General features: G+C 55.7%; 7 protein-coding genes across 7 annotated transcripts; 4 read left to right on the forward strand and 3 right to left on the reverse strand.

Annotated features, from left to right (window-relative positions):
• Positions 1–162: 162 nt before the first annotated feature.
• IE81DRAFT_321206 (hypothetical protein) lies at positions 163–2,145 on the reverse strand. The gene is made up of 4 exons (XM_025513269.1): positions 1,532–2,145; positions 1,142–1,457; positions 949–1,052; positions 163–850 (listed from the first exon to the last, which is right to left on the reverse strand). The coding sequence occupies exons 1-4, from the start codon at positions 1,929–1,931 to the stop codon at positions 597–599; spliced, it is 1,074 nt and encodes a 357-aa protein (XP_025371742.1). The 5' UTR covers positions 1,932–2,145; the 3' UTR covers positions 163–596.
• An 80-nt stretch (positions 2,146–2,225) lies between these two features.
• On the forward strand, positions 2,226–4,466 carry IE81DRAFT_298928 (WD40 repeat-like protein). Its single transcript, XM_025512193.1, has 6 exons — positions 2,226–3,040; positions 3,121–3,317; positions 3,390–3,658; positions 3,739–3,899; positions 3,993–4,134; positions 4,265–4,466. Exons 1-6 carry the CDS (start codon positions 2,429–2,431, stop codon positions 4,288–4,290), a joined length of 1,407 nt encoding a protein of 468 aa, XP_025371743.1. The 5' UTR covers positions 2,226–2,428; the 3' UTR covers positions 4,291–4,466.
• Positions 4,467–4,795: 329 nt separating this feature from the next.
• Positions 4,796–5,234, reverse strand: IE81DRAFT_11440 (hypothetical protein). The gene has a single exon (XM_025510119.1). The coding sequence runs from the start codon at positions 5,126–5,128 to the stop codon at positions 4,874–4,876; it is 255 nt and encodes an 84-aa protein (XP_025371744.1). The 5' UTR covers positions 5,129–5,234; the 3' UTR covers positions 4,796–4,873.
• IE81DRAFT_11449 (UBC-like protein) lies at positions 5,235–6,814 on the forward strand. The gene is made up of 8 exons (XM_025510120.1): positions 5,235–5,502; positions 5,695–5,775; positions 5,852–5,876; positions 5,969–5,977; positions 6,067–6,154; positions 6,241–6,293; positions 6,373–6,388; positions 6,456–6,814. Exons 1-8 carry the CDS (start codon positions 5,341–5,343, stop codon positions 6,478–6,480), a joined length of 459 nt encoding a protein of 152 aa, XP_025371745.1. The 5' UTR covers positions 5,235–5,340; the 3' UTR covers positions 6,481–6,814.
• On the reverse strand, positions 6,724–8,021 carry IE81DRAFT_364852 (hypothetical protein). The gene is made up of 3 exons (XM_025516892.1): positions 7,517–8,021; positions 7,298–7,342; positions 6,724–7,222 (listed from the first exon to the last, which is right to left on the reverse strand). The coding sequence occupies exons 1-3, from the start codon at positions 7,860–7,862 to the stop codon at positions 6,960–6,962; spliced, it is 654 nt and encodes a 217-aa protein (XP_025371746.1). The 5' UTR covers positions 7,863–8,021; the 3' UTR covers positions 6,724–6,959.
• Positions 8,022–8,334: 313 nt separating this feature from the next.
• IE81DRAFT_321211 (ras-domain-containing protein) lies at positions 8,335–11,376 on the forward strand. The gene is made up of 3 exons (XM_025513270.1): positions 8,335–8,777; positions 8,855–8,992; positions 9,065–11,376. The coding sequence occupies exons 1-3, from the start codon at positions 8,631–8,633 to the stop codon at positions 11,186–11,188; spliced, it is 2,409 nt and encodes an 802-aa protein (XP_025371747.1). The 5' UTR covers positions 8,335–8,630; the 3' UTR covers positions 11,189–11,376.
• Positions 11,377–11,701: 325 nt separating this feature from the next.
• Positions 11,702–13,079, forward strand: IE81DRAFT_321212 (hypothetical protein). Its single transcript, XM_025513271.1, has 4 exons — positions 11,702–12,091; positions 12,215–12,469; positions 12,604–12,646; positions 12,769–13,079. Exons 1-4 carry the CDS (start codon positions 11,879–11,881, stop codon positions 12,843–12,845), a joined length of 588 nt encoding a protein of 195 aa, XP_025371748.1. The 5' UTR covers positions 11,702–11,878; the 3' UTR covers positions 12,846–13,079.
• The last annotated feature ends 15 nt before the right edge of the window (positions 13,080–13,094 follow it).

The following is a 13,094-nucleotide window of genomic DNA, read 5'->3' on the forward strand; positions in this document are numbered from 1 at the left end:
TGCGAATGGCATAGCTGTCCTCAACGGGCAAACGTGAGTCTTCATGAGCGAATAAGGAGCTCACGCCGAGCACGCGTGAGCTGAAGTTGCGCGTACTGCAGTTCCATCGTTCAGCAAGTGCTAAGAAGAATGCATGGCACCACCCGAAAAGCAGCAGACCAAGTTTCTCACTTTGCCAAGAATGACGTGGAAGCCCTGCGCAAGTTCAAGGCCGGTACCGAGAACCTCAAGAAAGACCACGAGGACAGCTGCGGATCCTTGCCCGAAAGCCTGTTCGAAGAGTAAAACTTTTGCACCACTACAGCGACACCTCCAAATGTGTGCCGCGAACGAGCTACGTGAATCCAGAATCCATTGACGCAGGCGAAAGCGCTTTCTCCACTCGCAAACGACGCGAAAGACTGCATGACAGCTTGTAGAGCGACAGCGTCACACGCGATGAATCCATGACTCGCTTTGGCGCTGTAAAGCGAAGCTCAAATCCCCAGAGCAAGCTTGATTGAGACGCGCCTGCAGATTCGGATGTGCATGTTGTCCTCCCTGAACGTGTATCCGAGACACGGTCGAATGTGCCGATTGTCGAGCAGGAGCGAGTGCTAGCCCAAAAAAGCGAGACCTTTCTTAGTGACTTCCACGCCTCCAGCACCAATGTGTCCTGTGCCTTCCTTGTGTAGCTTAAGTATGTCCTTTGTAGGATCCTTGATTCGGGTGTCGCATTCAGGGCACTGAGCAGGGGCGTTGCTCTCCGTCTTTGACGCTTTATCTTTCTTTGCATCAGACAGTGAAGCTGAAGAAGGAACGAGCGTAGATATGCACAGTGCGCAGTAAACGTGGCCGCATCTTCGCAGCACTACCGACACGATGGGGACAATTGGTGAAGCAGCTTCGTCAGATGTGCGTATCTTTTGTCTCAAAGAGCTGCATTCGCGATGCGCGGGTCTTGCTTACCGTGCAAGTGGCTTGCGTTGCTCAGACCTTTGCGACAGGAAGGACAGATGTTGCGCTCGCCGTCAGGACTGCGTGCGAATTTGACACCAACGAGCTGCTTGGTGCTGATTTTGCGAGTCAGCAGGGGTGCGCGTACATCAGCCAACTTGTGATCTATGAAAGCAGGGATCAAATCGTTGGTCGTTCGACTTACGAGGTTGCATGTCCAGGTTCGCCACCAATGAGACATCTAGGTTTGGCTAGCTTTGCCCTCTCCTTCCTCTTGATCTCCAGGTCTTCAGCAGAGAGTTGATGATTGCTGGAGTCGGGAGTGAGACTGGGCACCCAGTAGCTTGGGAACGTGGCTCGAGCTGCCTGAGCTTGCTCCTCTGCTAATGCGGCCATCGCCGCATCCTCTGCGGCTCGAGTCGCTTCTGCGATACGCGCTGGAAGCGAGGAGAGCGTGGGCGATGACGAGCGAGCTTTCTGTGCTATTGTGACCAGAGCGGAGTTGGCGACACCATTCGAACCTGTGATAGGCGAGCATCAGTCAGTAGGAGCGCCTGACCGCCTCGCATGGGTCAGTGGTCAGGTGCCGACTCACTGCCGACGCTCTTGGCAGCACTTGAAGACGCCAGGGAGGAAGAGGAGGCGCCGCTATTCCTCTCAAAGTCCAGCAACACCTTTGTACGCGCTTCTCTCCTCGCAGCCTCCCTCTCCTCTTCGAATCTCCGCTCCAACTCTTCCAATTCCCTCATCCTCTTTTCATTCTCTTGAACCTGATGCATGTAATCCGTCAATGCGCACTCGTGGCACGTCAAATGTCCTCGGCTGCACACAACTGGGCCGTATGCTTCATCGAGACACAGGGAGCATTGGTCGTACTTGCGGATACTATCGGATCCTAATCGACCGGACTTTGAGCCCCACCGGTCAGCGAGCATCTTGCGCTCGCCGGAGGTGAAATGAGACGCATTGGTGTTGTTCTTCGAGTGACGTGGCATGATGGCAAAGCGGTCGCCGGCTTCAAGCCAAAAGCGTGTCGAGCTGGATGATGAGCGTCGCCCACGTAGATCGCTCTAGGTCGGAGGCTGCCTGCCTGGTGTGGTGTGCGAGATCATCGACGTGCAGAGCGAGCATTCGCAGGGCAAGACGCGGAGTGGAGTCGATCAAGCATCAAGAATATCACCAAATCACGAATGCGCGGCTCCACTCACGACTGTGGCCAATGTGAATGGCGGGGATGAACAGCGCGCGCTTCTCCCATCACGTGGTTCCACTGCAGAGGCTTGCGATCGCGCATCAGAAAGTCGCCATCAGTTTGAGTCGAAGCACGGCGGAAGCTTCACACCGGACCACCTCCACCAGCTCCACAGCCGCCGAAATATCCTTCGAATGCATTTGCATCCATTCTTCGAAAGCTTTGAACAGGTGCGACAGGCCCCTCCTCACAACTCCGCATAGGCCTCGCCCCGAGGCACATCCGACGCAGGCTCGAATCATGGCGCCTGTAGCGACAGACGCCAAGAGCGGTCCTCCCCCAAACGGAGACTCTTTCGCAAGCGGGACCGAGGCTTTACCAGACCTAGCCCAGCTGATCAGTCGCGCATCTAAAAGAAGCAGATTGCTGTTCGCAGGCGGCGATGCATCCTCCTCGTCTCCCTTGCCGGACTTTGCGACTGGAAGTGGATCAGGCCTGGAAGCAGCCGAAAGGGCCAGGTCGAGCGTGATGGAGGACGCTTTCAAAGATGCCAAGCATCTTCCGGCCGCATTGCTAGAACAACAAGGTGCAGTGGGACCCTCAAGACCGGGAGGCGGAAACAAGCGTGGCAGAGAAGAAGCGCCATCTACAAGCAGCGGTCCAGCAGCTTCCGCAGGAGTCGTTGCGCTTAGAAGATCAGAGGGATTCGCATCTGCTTCGGGAGGAGGGAGCTCGCTGAACACCGCATTGATACGCAAAAAAGAAGCGGAAGAGAGGAAGTTGAAACCGCAATTGCACGCTCAGTGGAAATTGTCAAGGGTCATCTCGGGGCATTTGGGTTGGGTCAGGTGCGCTGCGGTGGAACCGGGAAACAAGTGGTTTGTCACTGGTGCTGGAGACCGCATGATCAAGGTGAGCTTCGAATGCGACGCGTTCGTGGAGGCACGGCTTAACACGCAGCGCGTCTATGTCATCTTCTCTGCTTGCCGCAGGTGTGGGATTTGGCCTCCGGAGAGCTCAAAGTCTCCCTGACGGGTCACATTTCTACTGTACGAGGACTCGCGATCTCTTCGCGGCATCCATACATGTTCTCAGCGGGAGAGGACAAGGTGGTGAAGTGCTGGGATCTAGAGACAAACAAGGTCATCAGGCAATACACCGGACACCTTTCGGGCATCTACTCTCTCTCGTAAGTGCAGCTTGCCCACGTCGTTGGTCTCCGTTTCGGCTTTAACTGATCTCATCACGTATTCGTCGATAGTCTTCACCCAACCATCGACGTGCTTGTCTCAGCTGGTAGGGATGCAGTGGCTCGAGTCTGGGACATGCGGACCAAGGCGCAGATCCACGTCCTGGGTGGCCACAGAGGAACGATTGCCAATGTCCAATGTCAAGACTCGGATCCGCAGGTTGTGACAGGCAGCATGGACGCCACTATCAAATTGTGGGACTTGGCGGCCGGAAAGTCGATGACTACCTTGACTCATCACAAGAAGAGCGTCAGAGCTCTGGCTCTGCATCCAACAGAGTGTAAGTGGGCCAACCTACCGTACTGCATGGAAGTGCAGAGTCTCAAAGCTAACGAGACCCTTTTGGCATGCGTCGCCCAGTTTCCTTCGCCTCTGGCTCTGCAGGTGGCCGGAATGTGAAGACGTGGAAATTCCCAGAAGGAACGCTGATCAACAACGCTACGACGGATAATATTGTCAACACTCTATCGGTCAATGCGGATGGTGTTCTGTTTGCCGGCTCAGACAATGGAGCCCTGCGCGTGAGTTGCTGACATTGCGCTTCATATTCTCTTGAGAAGGCTCCGCGCTGCAGCTGCACCATTTCGCTGACCTCGCATTCTATGCATCGACAGTTCTTTGACTATGCCACGGGAACACCATTTCAGACAACAGAGGACGTCCCTCAGCCCGGCTCATTGGACGCAGAAGCTGGCGTGTTTTGCTCCACCTTTGATCAGACCGGCACGAGGCTTATCACTGGCGGTGCAGACAAGAGTGAGTGCGCGGCGCGTTGTCGCAAAGGTTGAAGGTCGAACTTCCGAGAGGTCGATGTCATGCTCATCACGCTAAGTAGGGGAAGGAACTGACCATGCCCGCTGCAACCTCACCTTTGCTCCTCGCATAGCTATCAAGGTGTACAAAGAGGCGTAATCACATTTGTGTTCATGCTCAATCGAAAATTCACGAGCTTTGGTGTGGTCTGTATTCAAGGGATCGACTCAAAGCGCATCCGAGTTGCTCGATTGAAAAAGCTTAGTGTGCCTCCTGTCTCAGATATGCCGGAGCTATAGGTGGGCAATGGAGCACAGCTAGTTGACAGAGCTGACACTACCATCGGAGGGATCGTGCACCAACATCAAGGTTGACTCGGCCATGAAGCTGCCCAGCATTTTGTCGGCATAGCACTCGTGACTGCTTGACGATCACCGCTGAACTTGATATACGTGATGCCTGTCGTGATTCAAAGTGACCCGACAGCACCGCGCATTCGCTCTCAAGACTCTTTTTTGACTGTCTGTTGATCACCCGCCTCTGCTCAGCGATGCTTGCGTGGGCGCGTGAACTGATGAAGGGCATGCACACACGCGCGCACACACATATGCTTGAGGGGGGTGGCCGCCCCGCGTTGTGTGCGTGAGGCACACAGCATCCACAGCAAGCACGAATGATTCCTCCACCTGCGCGGCTGCGCGTGTCCTAGCTGTTGCGTTTCTCACGTTCCTACCTCCAACACTCACCTAGCTGTGACCGCATCACTGGGCAAGCCAATCGATCGAGATCTGATCGCAGAAGGAACAGATACTCGTGACTCACGACTGTTCATTTGTGTCTCGTCTGAGAGTGCACAAGTGTAGTCGCTATACACGCGCATCACTCGATTCCTGCCATCAGGCGTCTCCACGCGCTCTTTCACTCGCGACCCACAACCTGCGCACGCCTGACTGAGCAGCGTCGACGCATACCCACACGTAGATAATCGCCGCGCCATCTGACTTTGGCGACGCTCATATCCCTACTTATTCGCATCATCCGCGGGGCACTTGGACAGCAATTTGGGCCACTAGTCAAGCTCTCTTCGTCACATCACCACCGAACGCCGTCGACCGCAAATCTAAAGCGGCGCTTCTCGCGAGGCTTCCCTTCGTCTCTGCTCACCAAGACTCGACGCTCGCACATCACCTGCTGCACAATCGCTTCGAGATGCGCATCGCATCCAAAAGGCTCCAAAAGGAGCTGGCCGAGCTCCGCTTGAATGGCCCACCTGTCGGCACGGAGATCATCAAGGCGGATGACCTTCAAACTTGGGTCTTTTCTGTAGAGGTACTTGGGGAGAGCGTTTATAAAGGAGAGAAATTTGCGCTGGTGAGTGACCATGGCGGGCTTGCATTGCCATTGACAAGAAGAGAAAGAAATCGAGAGGCCAAACATACGAGCATTGGAGGGTGACAGAACGACAAATCCTGGCGTTGGAGCTAAGCCGGCTGCCATCGCGACTTACGGCCTGGCTGATTTTGCCTGCCTGTGCTTTCCCGTTCGCACATCGCGCATCTGTAGAGATTTCGGTTCCCAGACGCTTACCCCATGGAAAGCCCAGAAGTAGTCTTCTTGACCACAGATGGCTGGTCAGCTCCTGCCGTGAGTGGGCAAGCAGGGGGCACATTTGCAGCGTCATTGGGATTCGCTGACCTTCGCCGTGCCTGGTGTACTCTAGCATGGTCACATCTACACTAACGGCCGTGAGCATTTGGTTTGCTTCGGTCCTCCACGCGGCTCGCCTGCTGACCGACACGCTACCGATGCAATCGTTCCCCGCCGTGTTTCGGAACAGACATCTGCGGTGAGTGGCTCAGTGGTTGTGCCTGACCGTGACCCCTGCGCCGTCTCTTGGAGCAGCGTCACTGACGCTTTTCAAACCTCTCGCAACAGCCTCGATTCTGGCCAACGAGTGGTCTCCAGTGCTGCACGCCACCAGTGTGCTCTTGACCATTCAGTCCATGCTCGCGTCGTCGAAGAAGTGCGTGCGCAGCGTTGAGGCGACAGCCACACTTTCTCTTTATCGCTGAACAACCTTGCCCTGCACTCCTTTCGTCTTGCTTGCAGAAAGGAGCACCCACCCGATAATGATCGATACGTCAAGAAAGCCCCAATCTCGCGTGAGTAGATTGCCAGTACATGTGTGTGACACCTCTCATTGACCACTGCGCTCCCACCCGTTGCTATCACGATGCACAGCCAAGGACACCCACTGGTGAGTGTGTCGTCCCTTTTTGATGGTCGAGGGTCGATTTCTGACGCATTCGTCCGCTTTCGAGCAGGGCTTTTCACGACGATGATGTCTGACGCAGACTTAGAGACAGGCTCGTCCTCTGACACACAGTCTCCCTCTGGACGATTGCTGGGCTAGCCTCGAGTCCTCCCGGATGACCGCACATCGCACGTGGGTGTGAAGCACGCTTTTGTTGACGCACGCTGCTTTCCGGGGCTGGGAATTTGTCACGGAAGGCCTGGCGCACGACTCAAAAGTTGAATCAGACGTCGCCAAGCCCCAAGTCCTTTCGCACCCTTCATCACTGTACCATTAGACTTCCTACACGTTACTCCCATTTCTCCGAGACGACCCGATGACCGATCTTTTGACACGCGCCTTTCTCACAAAACGTCGAACCCTTGCAGCGCAAATCGACTGTTGGGGTTTACAGGCCGATTGACTTGCACGCATCGTTGTCACATGTACGAGCGCTGAGGGCCGGGGCCTTCTTGACGTGGTGCTTCGCACCAAAGCACGATAGCACTTCTCTTTCCCAATGCCCTCCGATCTTTTACCTATCCGCACCTTGACCCCTCGACAACTCTCCCTGAAGCTGCCCTAATCTTCTACCCTCTTCCTCCACAGCGTCTCTAGCAATTCTGACTCTCTCTTTATTTTCCCTTTCTTGCCTTTCTTCCTCTTCCCTCGCGCGCATCTTTTCGTACTCTGAGGAGGGCCTGCTCGAGGACCCGAACAAGGATGCGGAGTCAACGGCTCGAGGTGGCCGCTCCGGCACGCCCAGAATGCTGCAAACGCTGTGCCAGACTTCCTGGCCTGTGTCGTCAAGGTGGAGGTCGTTTGCGTCAGAGGAGAGTCAGGGTGCTACGGGTGCTTTGTTTGCGGATTCACCTCTCATGTGGCTTAGCAGCTGCACTTCCCTCGTGTCTTTGTTCACTGCACGATACGGTGCGAGAGGAGTATCCGAGATCGTCAGAAAAGGCTGTGCACCCATCGCAGTGTGGCGTAGTTTTGGAGTCCGAACAGGTGGGGCAGACGCTGTGCTGCATATGTCCACCAGTCATGGCATATATGCGCTCGCCTTGGCCGCCACTCTTCGAAGTCACTCACATAGTTGGATTCTGAGCAAATAAGGTCGCATTTCAAGCTGCTCCGATTCATTCGCTGCGCTTTCCTCATTGCTTTGAGTCAGCTCCTCCTTTGCCCTCCTGATCACCTCGAATTTTGCATTGGGATTAGCAAAGACGATTCCTGGCAAGCGTTTCTTGACAAAATCTTGAACTCCCTGATGATTGACCGCTCCTTTACCTGGCACTTCGACAGAGATGGAGACGAGACTTGGAACGTTGTAATGAGGAGAGAGGTTGTTGTACAGCTTGAACAGCTCTGATGCCGCAACAGGACCTCTCTTTGCCCGTCGGGTCGACCCGGCTAGCCGCGCCAAGGTGGGAATCATGCTGGCACGGGTGCGTAAAAGCTAGCCAGCGCAAAGTTCGGACCGAATCTCAGATGGAGGCGCCTGGAATGTCGCCCTCGATGGGGGCGAAGATTCGAAAACGGAGGGAATTGCGGTTGTGGGCGTATACGGTAGGGAAAGACGAGATGCCAAGGGTCTTGGTCGAAGAGTAATGATCAGATCAGATGAAATCACGAATTCTTATTAGAGAAGTATACCTAAAGCGCAGGCACGTGATTGAGTCACTGTTATGCTATGCGAGATCAGCTTTCTCGTGCGGCACCACTCGTGACTCAAATTGATGTGATTCGCGCATCGAAAGGGGCGGTGCTCGCGCGCGTGGGCTGTGTGTCCACAGCAGCCTGATAGCTGCGCGACACGAACGCACAGCATGCACTGCACAGCACGACAGCCCTTTGTACATGTACATATGCTTATTGATTTCACTGCTTGATTTTGTGGCTTGCCCTTGAGTATCCTTGCTGTAGGTGTGTTGCCTTGTGCTCAGCAGCTGCCATGCGATAACACCCAAACTCATGACTGTGAATGCAAGGAAGGGCCTTTGAGTGCATCCCGCTCACCGTTGCGTCCAATGTTCTGAAGGATCGACGGTCAGCCTAGCAGGCGCCCTTCATTTCCACAGCTAGCCCCGAGCTTCAACACAACGACATCCGCTCTGGCCGACCGACTTCAACGCGCAGCTCATCAACCGACCTGCATTCAGCAACAAAAGGATCTTCCTGATAGCCAGGTCCGCACTAAGCCACCATGCCGTCGCGCTCCGATGAGGCGTCGTCAAGTCGCCAGCAGTACGCGTCCACTTCCACCATCTCTTCCCAATCGCCTGGACGACGAGCGCTCAAGGTGGTGCTCATCGGCTCAGCAGGCGTAGGTAAGACGGCTTTGAGGGACCACGTGAGTGTCGCTCCTTGTTGTGCGCAATGCTGAAGCCGGACACATTGACCCAAGGAACGCTCTGCTCCACCCACAAGTGGCATACCAACCGCTTCAACGCTTCTTACAGGGCGACCATTGGCGCTGACTTTGTCACAAAGCAGATCGACAGACCAGATCCTCCGCCCAGAACGAGGCGGCCAAAGGGAGGCACCATCAGCGTCGCTGTCTGGGATGTGAGTGGTGCAGCAGCACAGCTTTGGCACACCATTACATCGCACTGATGGACGCGTGTTCCCCCACCGCAGACTGCAGGCCAGGAGCGGTTTCGCTCATTGGGTAGAGCCTTTTACCGAGGTGCAGATGCCGTCATACTCGCTTACGACGTTACCCGTCCAGAGACGCTATGCGAGACAAAGATCTGGTGGGCGGAGTTCAAAAGCGCCAATGGCTTCCACAGTAGAGCACCCGCCAAAGGCGCCAAAGGAGCTGGCATGCACCATCAGCGCGCCGAAGATGAGGAGGCCCTGCAAACTTGGTTGAAGACGGTCACGCTGGTCGCTGTTGGATGCAAAGCAGACCTGTTGAGCTTAGAAAGGGAAGCCGATTCGACTGGTGGGGGACGCAATAGGGCACCAAGCGAAGCGCAGAACTGGTTTGACGGATTGCTGCGGCAGGATTTGGAAGAGCCAAAAGAAGCAGGCTCAAACAGGAACCACGAGGAGCGCGATACGTCAGAAGCTCAGCACGCAGCCGAGCCATACGATATGTCTGAGAACAATGTGACGCAAGCAGACAACAGCGAAGATTATGTTGCTGCATCTTCATCCTCTTCCGACAGCGGGCCGACCGCTCGACCGCCCCTGAGCACGCGCGGAAGTGATCCAAGCGGAAGCCGTCCGAATTCGACGACAACCATACATGCCGAGCCTACCAGCTTAGTTGGCGTCGAGCCTCAGCAGCCCAGCTCAAAGCAGCAGCTTAATGATGACAAGCCTGCAGACGCGCAGCTTCATGCCAGACGGTCAATCGCATCGATCAATCTCGTTCACGCGGAGACGGAGCCCGATCCCGAAAGACCTGCTCCGAATGCCGGCAATTCGCGCATCGTGCACTCACCAGAGGCGGAAGTAGGAGAGCCAGATGAGACGGCAGGCGAAGGCGATGCGGCTGGCAACGCGGAAACTGTCGAAGCGAGCAGCACCACCGAGGCCGCCCGAAATATTCCGACCAATCAGAAGCGCAAGAACGACACCTTGTCGATCTCGACCTCCTACGGAATCACACCGCCCGCCACTCGAACAGACGGTCAACGAGCGAAAGTTGCTCGCACGCCCACACGAGTCAGAGGCAGGTACGATAGCGCGGCTAGCGTGGCCAGTACCATCGCTGGCGGAGCTAGTCTGTACCACACGCCTAGAGGCAGCACGATGTATTCGTTCAATTCGAGCTCCAGCGAGGAAAGTCGGCAGCGTGCTGAAGCAGTCGCGCGCACACCTCGTCCTGAACCCGAAGACCAAACCAATGACAGCGGAGATGGGGAGAAGACTCCTCGCGGTGAAGCTGAAGCAGCGCAAGGCAGCGATCCAAGTGCGTTCGACGTGACCGCTTTGGAGAGAGCATTGCATCAGGCGCACAATGAGCCAGGGCAAGGAGATGAGGCGCAGCCCTCCGTGAGCGAAGATGAAAACGGCTCTGCCTACTCACAGCAGATCAGACCGGGCCAGCTGGAAGGCGAGCCGATTCCCTTCCCAAGCACACCATCTGCGGACCGAATAGCTGACGTTAGGCGTGCTGCCAGGTCTCGCAAGGGATCCAGCAACGCGGCACGGACCTCTGCGGCCCGAAGCAAGAGCAGAATGGGCGGCGACAAATCAAATTTGCAGCCTCCAGCCTTGGAGTTGCCTGCTCGACCCACAACGCTGTACGAGGCACCGCCCGTTTCGGTAGGCTCTGGCTTTTTGCATCGTGCCGCGGCCGAATCGAGTGGCGCGTCAAACGCACAGGATGCCGGCGCGCATGGAGGTCTTTCTCTGGATGAAGAAAGCGTGAGGAGCGAATCTGACTATGATGCTGCTTGCGAGGATGACGAGGAACCCATGGCGCCCACGCAAGGCTTTGTCCTGCACCTCACATCAGCAAAGACGGGGCAAGGCGTGTCTGGCGTGTTTGAAGAGCTCATCGAGCGAGTGTCTCAGAGGTGGGAGGTGGAGGAGTGGGAAGAGAGACAGGCACAACACTTGAACGGAGGGTTCGGAGTGGATGTGGATGGCAAGACGAAGGAGAGGAACGTCAAGGGAAAGGGATGGTGGAGGTTCGGCAGAGGACAGCAAAACGTAGAGTTGACGTGGGAGCAGAGGGAGGAGATTCAGGTTCGCAGAGGCATTCGGATAGCTGCTGGCAAGGAACCGCGAAATTGCTGCGGTACTTGAGTCGAAGGTTGTCAGAATGCTGCGTATCTGAAGGTGACACGAGTGGCGGTCTCGCCGTCGCCGCACGATGCGATCTTGCTTGCCAATTGTGCATCGTCTAAACGAAGCTGTTCGCCGAAGCTATGCAAGAACGTTACATTGTTGCTTGTGATACCACAACATCTTGAGTCAATGCGACCAACGCTCTCAAAGACTGCCGTGTCACGAGCCAGCGAAGTGCGAGCGCGATCGTTGAGTAGCCTGATTACATGCGCAGCACCGGCTGGAAGGTGCCTTTCGTGGATATATTTTTGGCCTTGGGCCTCGATCGCAGGCGCACAGTCACTCGAGCTTGTTGGCCTTGGCGCGTCCAGGCCGATCGATGATTGCTGCCCCCGCATTCGTGATTCGTGATTTAGATTCTGATTTGGTGCACCGTGCACGCAATCGCGTGAATCGCGTGAATCTTCTGCGCAGTGCGCCAATTAAGCGCTCATGCGGCCTCGTGCGCCTCCACTTTCACTCACATTATAGAGACGTTGGTCAGCTGATTCATATTCACCATTCACCATTGTGATTCGTGATTGAGATGAGAGCAGCGTTCAGTCCAACCATAAGAATCGGCACACTTCACCCTCCCACTTTCACCCATCTCCAGTATTTGACGCTCGACTTACTGAGCTTGCGGATCCCTAATTCCTAATACATACCATGCCTCCTCGCCCTACGGAAAACGTGTGGAAGTATCCACGCCCACCAGCCCTTCAGAGGACTTCGGCCAGACTCAGAGTCATTTGGCGCCCTGCCACTGGCCCCTCTGCTGCAACGACGGGAGGAGGAGGAGGAGGAGGAGGAGGGGAAGAGGTCGTTTTGGCCGATACGACGCAGGGCTGGCGAGTGCTAGAGACGAGTCACCCTCCTACCGTGAGTGCATGGGCAGCTTTCAGACAATTGGTGTTGTGATGGTGTGTCGGTATTTGGAGCAGCGCCCCTTGACCCGAATCAGCGCTGAATTTTGTCGATCCCGATCCCCAAACGAGCGAACAGTACTACTTTCCCCCCTCTTCTGTGCGTCGAGACCTCCTGCAAGACTCGAGCGCTCGCAGGACAATGTGCGAGTGGAAGGGACAAGCAAAGTATCACGATGTCTTTTCTTCCAAAGCGAGGATCTGGTCGTACCCTAGCGCGACCGGCAAGACCGGACCAACATCCGATTCGCAGGGATTCGAGGACATCAAGGGCCACTACTGCTTCTACGCCTCTTCCAATACCGATCCCAAAACTCAGGGAGCTTGGGTCTGCGTGAGTGCTTGCTGATGCGCTCAGAAGGAATCTTGAGAAAAGCTTGGTAGCACGTCTGTGCCGCACATGCTGACTGACAGGGTACGTGGCGCGGTCCTTGCTCGCACCTCTGCGTTCCACACATCCGCAATCAGATGGTGGATGATGACGTAGTGCAGGCACAAGAGGGAGACTTTTGTGAGCAGAGCGCCGGTACAATTTGCACGACAGCAGCATTCCTGACGTCGCGATTCGCCGCTCAAACGACTGCCATCCGTTCATCGCTCGCTCCCTCGCTCTGGCTGACTGCCGCCGCACAGATGGCTCGTGGATCACGCCCGAGATAACGGGCGGGGAAAGAGGCTTCAAAGGCGCTGCTGGTACTTGGGGTTGGTAATATCACTCCAATCGCGACCGGTACATGACGCTGCCTTGGCAAAAACAGTGACAAAAAGGCAGGCCACGCACACGATAGCTTCCCCAATGCTTGCACTCTCAGCTTCCATGCACAAACAGGCGATCTGTATGCATACGACCAAAGTGGGGCGGGAAAGATGAGATCCTCTCCAACGCGCGATGCGCTGAGCAAACCAGAGACATGGAGTTGTAGTATCAATCGAAAACAATCTTTCTGCAAGGAGATGGG

The sequence above is a fragment of the Ceraceosorus guamensis genome (genome assembly GCF_003144195.1).
Source record: "Ceraceosorus guamensis strain MCA 4658 unplaced genomic scaffold IE81scaffold_10, whole genome shotgun sequence".
Lineage (NCBI taxonomy): Eukaryota > Fungi > Basidiomycota > Exobasidiomycetes > Ceraceosorales > Ceraceosoraceae > Ceraceosorus > Ceraceosorus guamensis.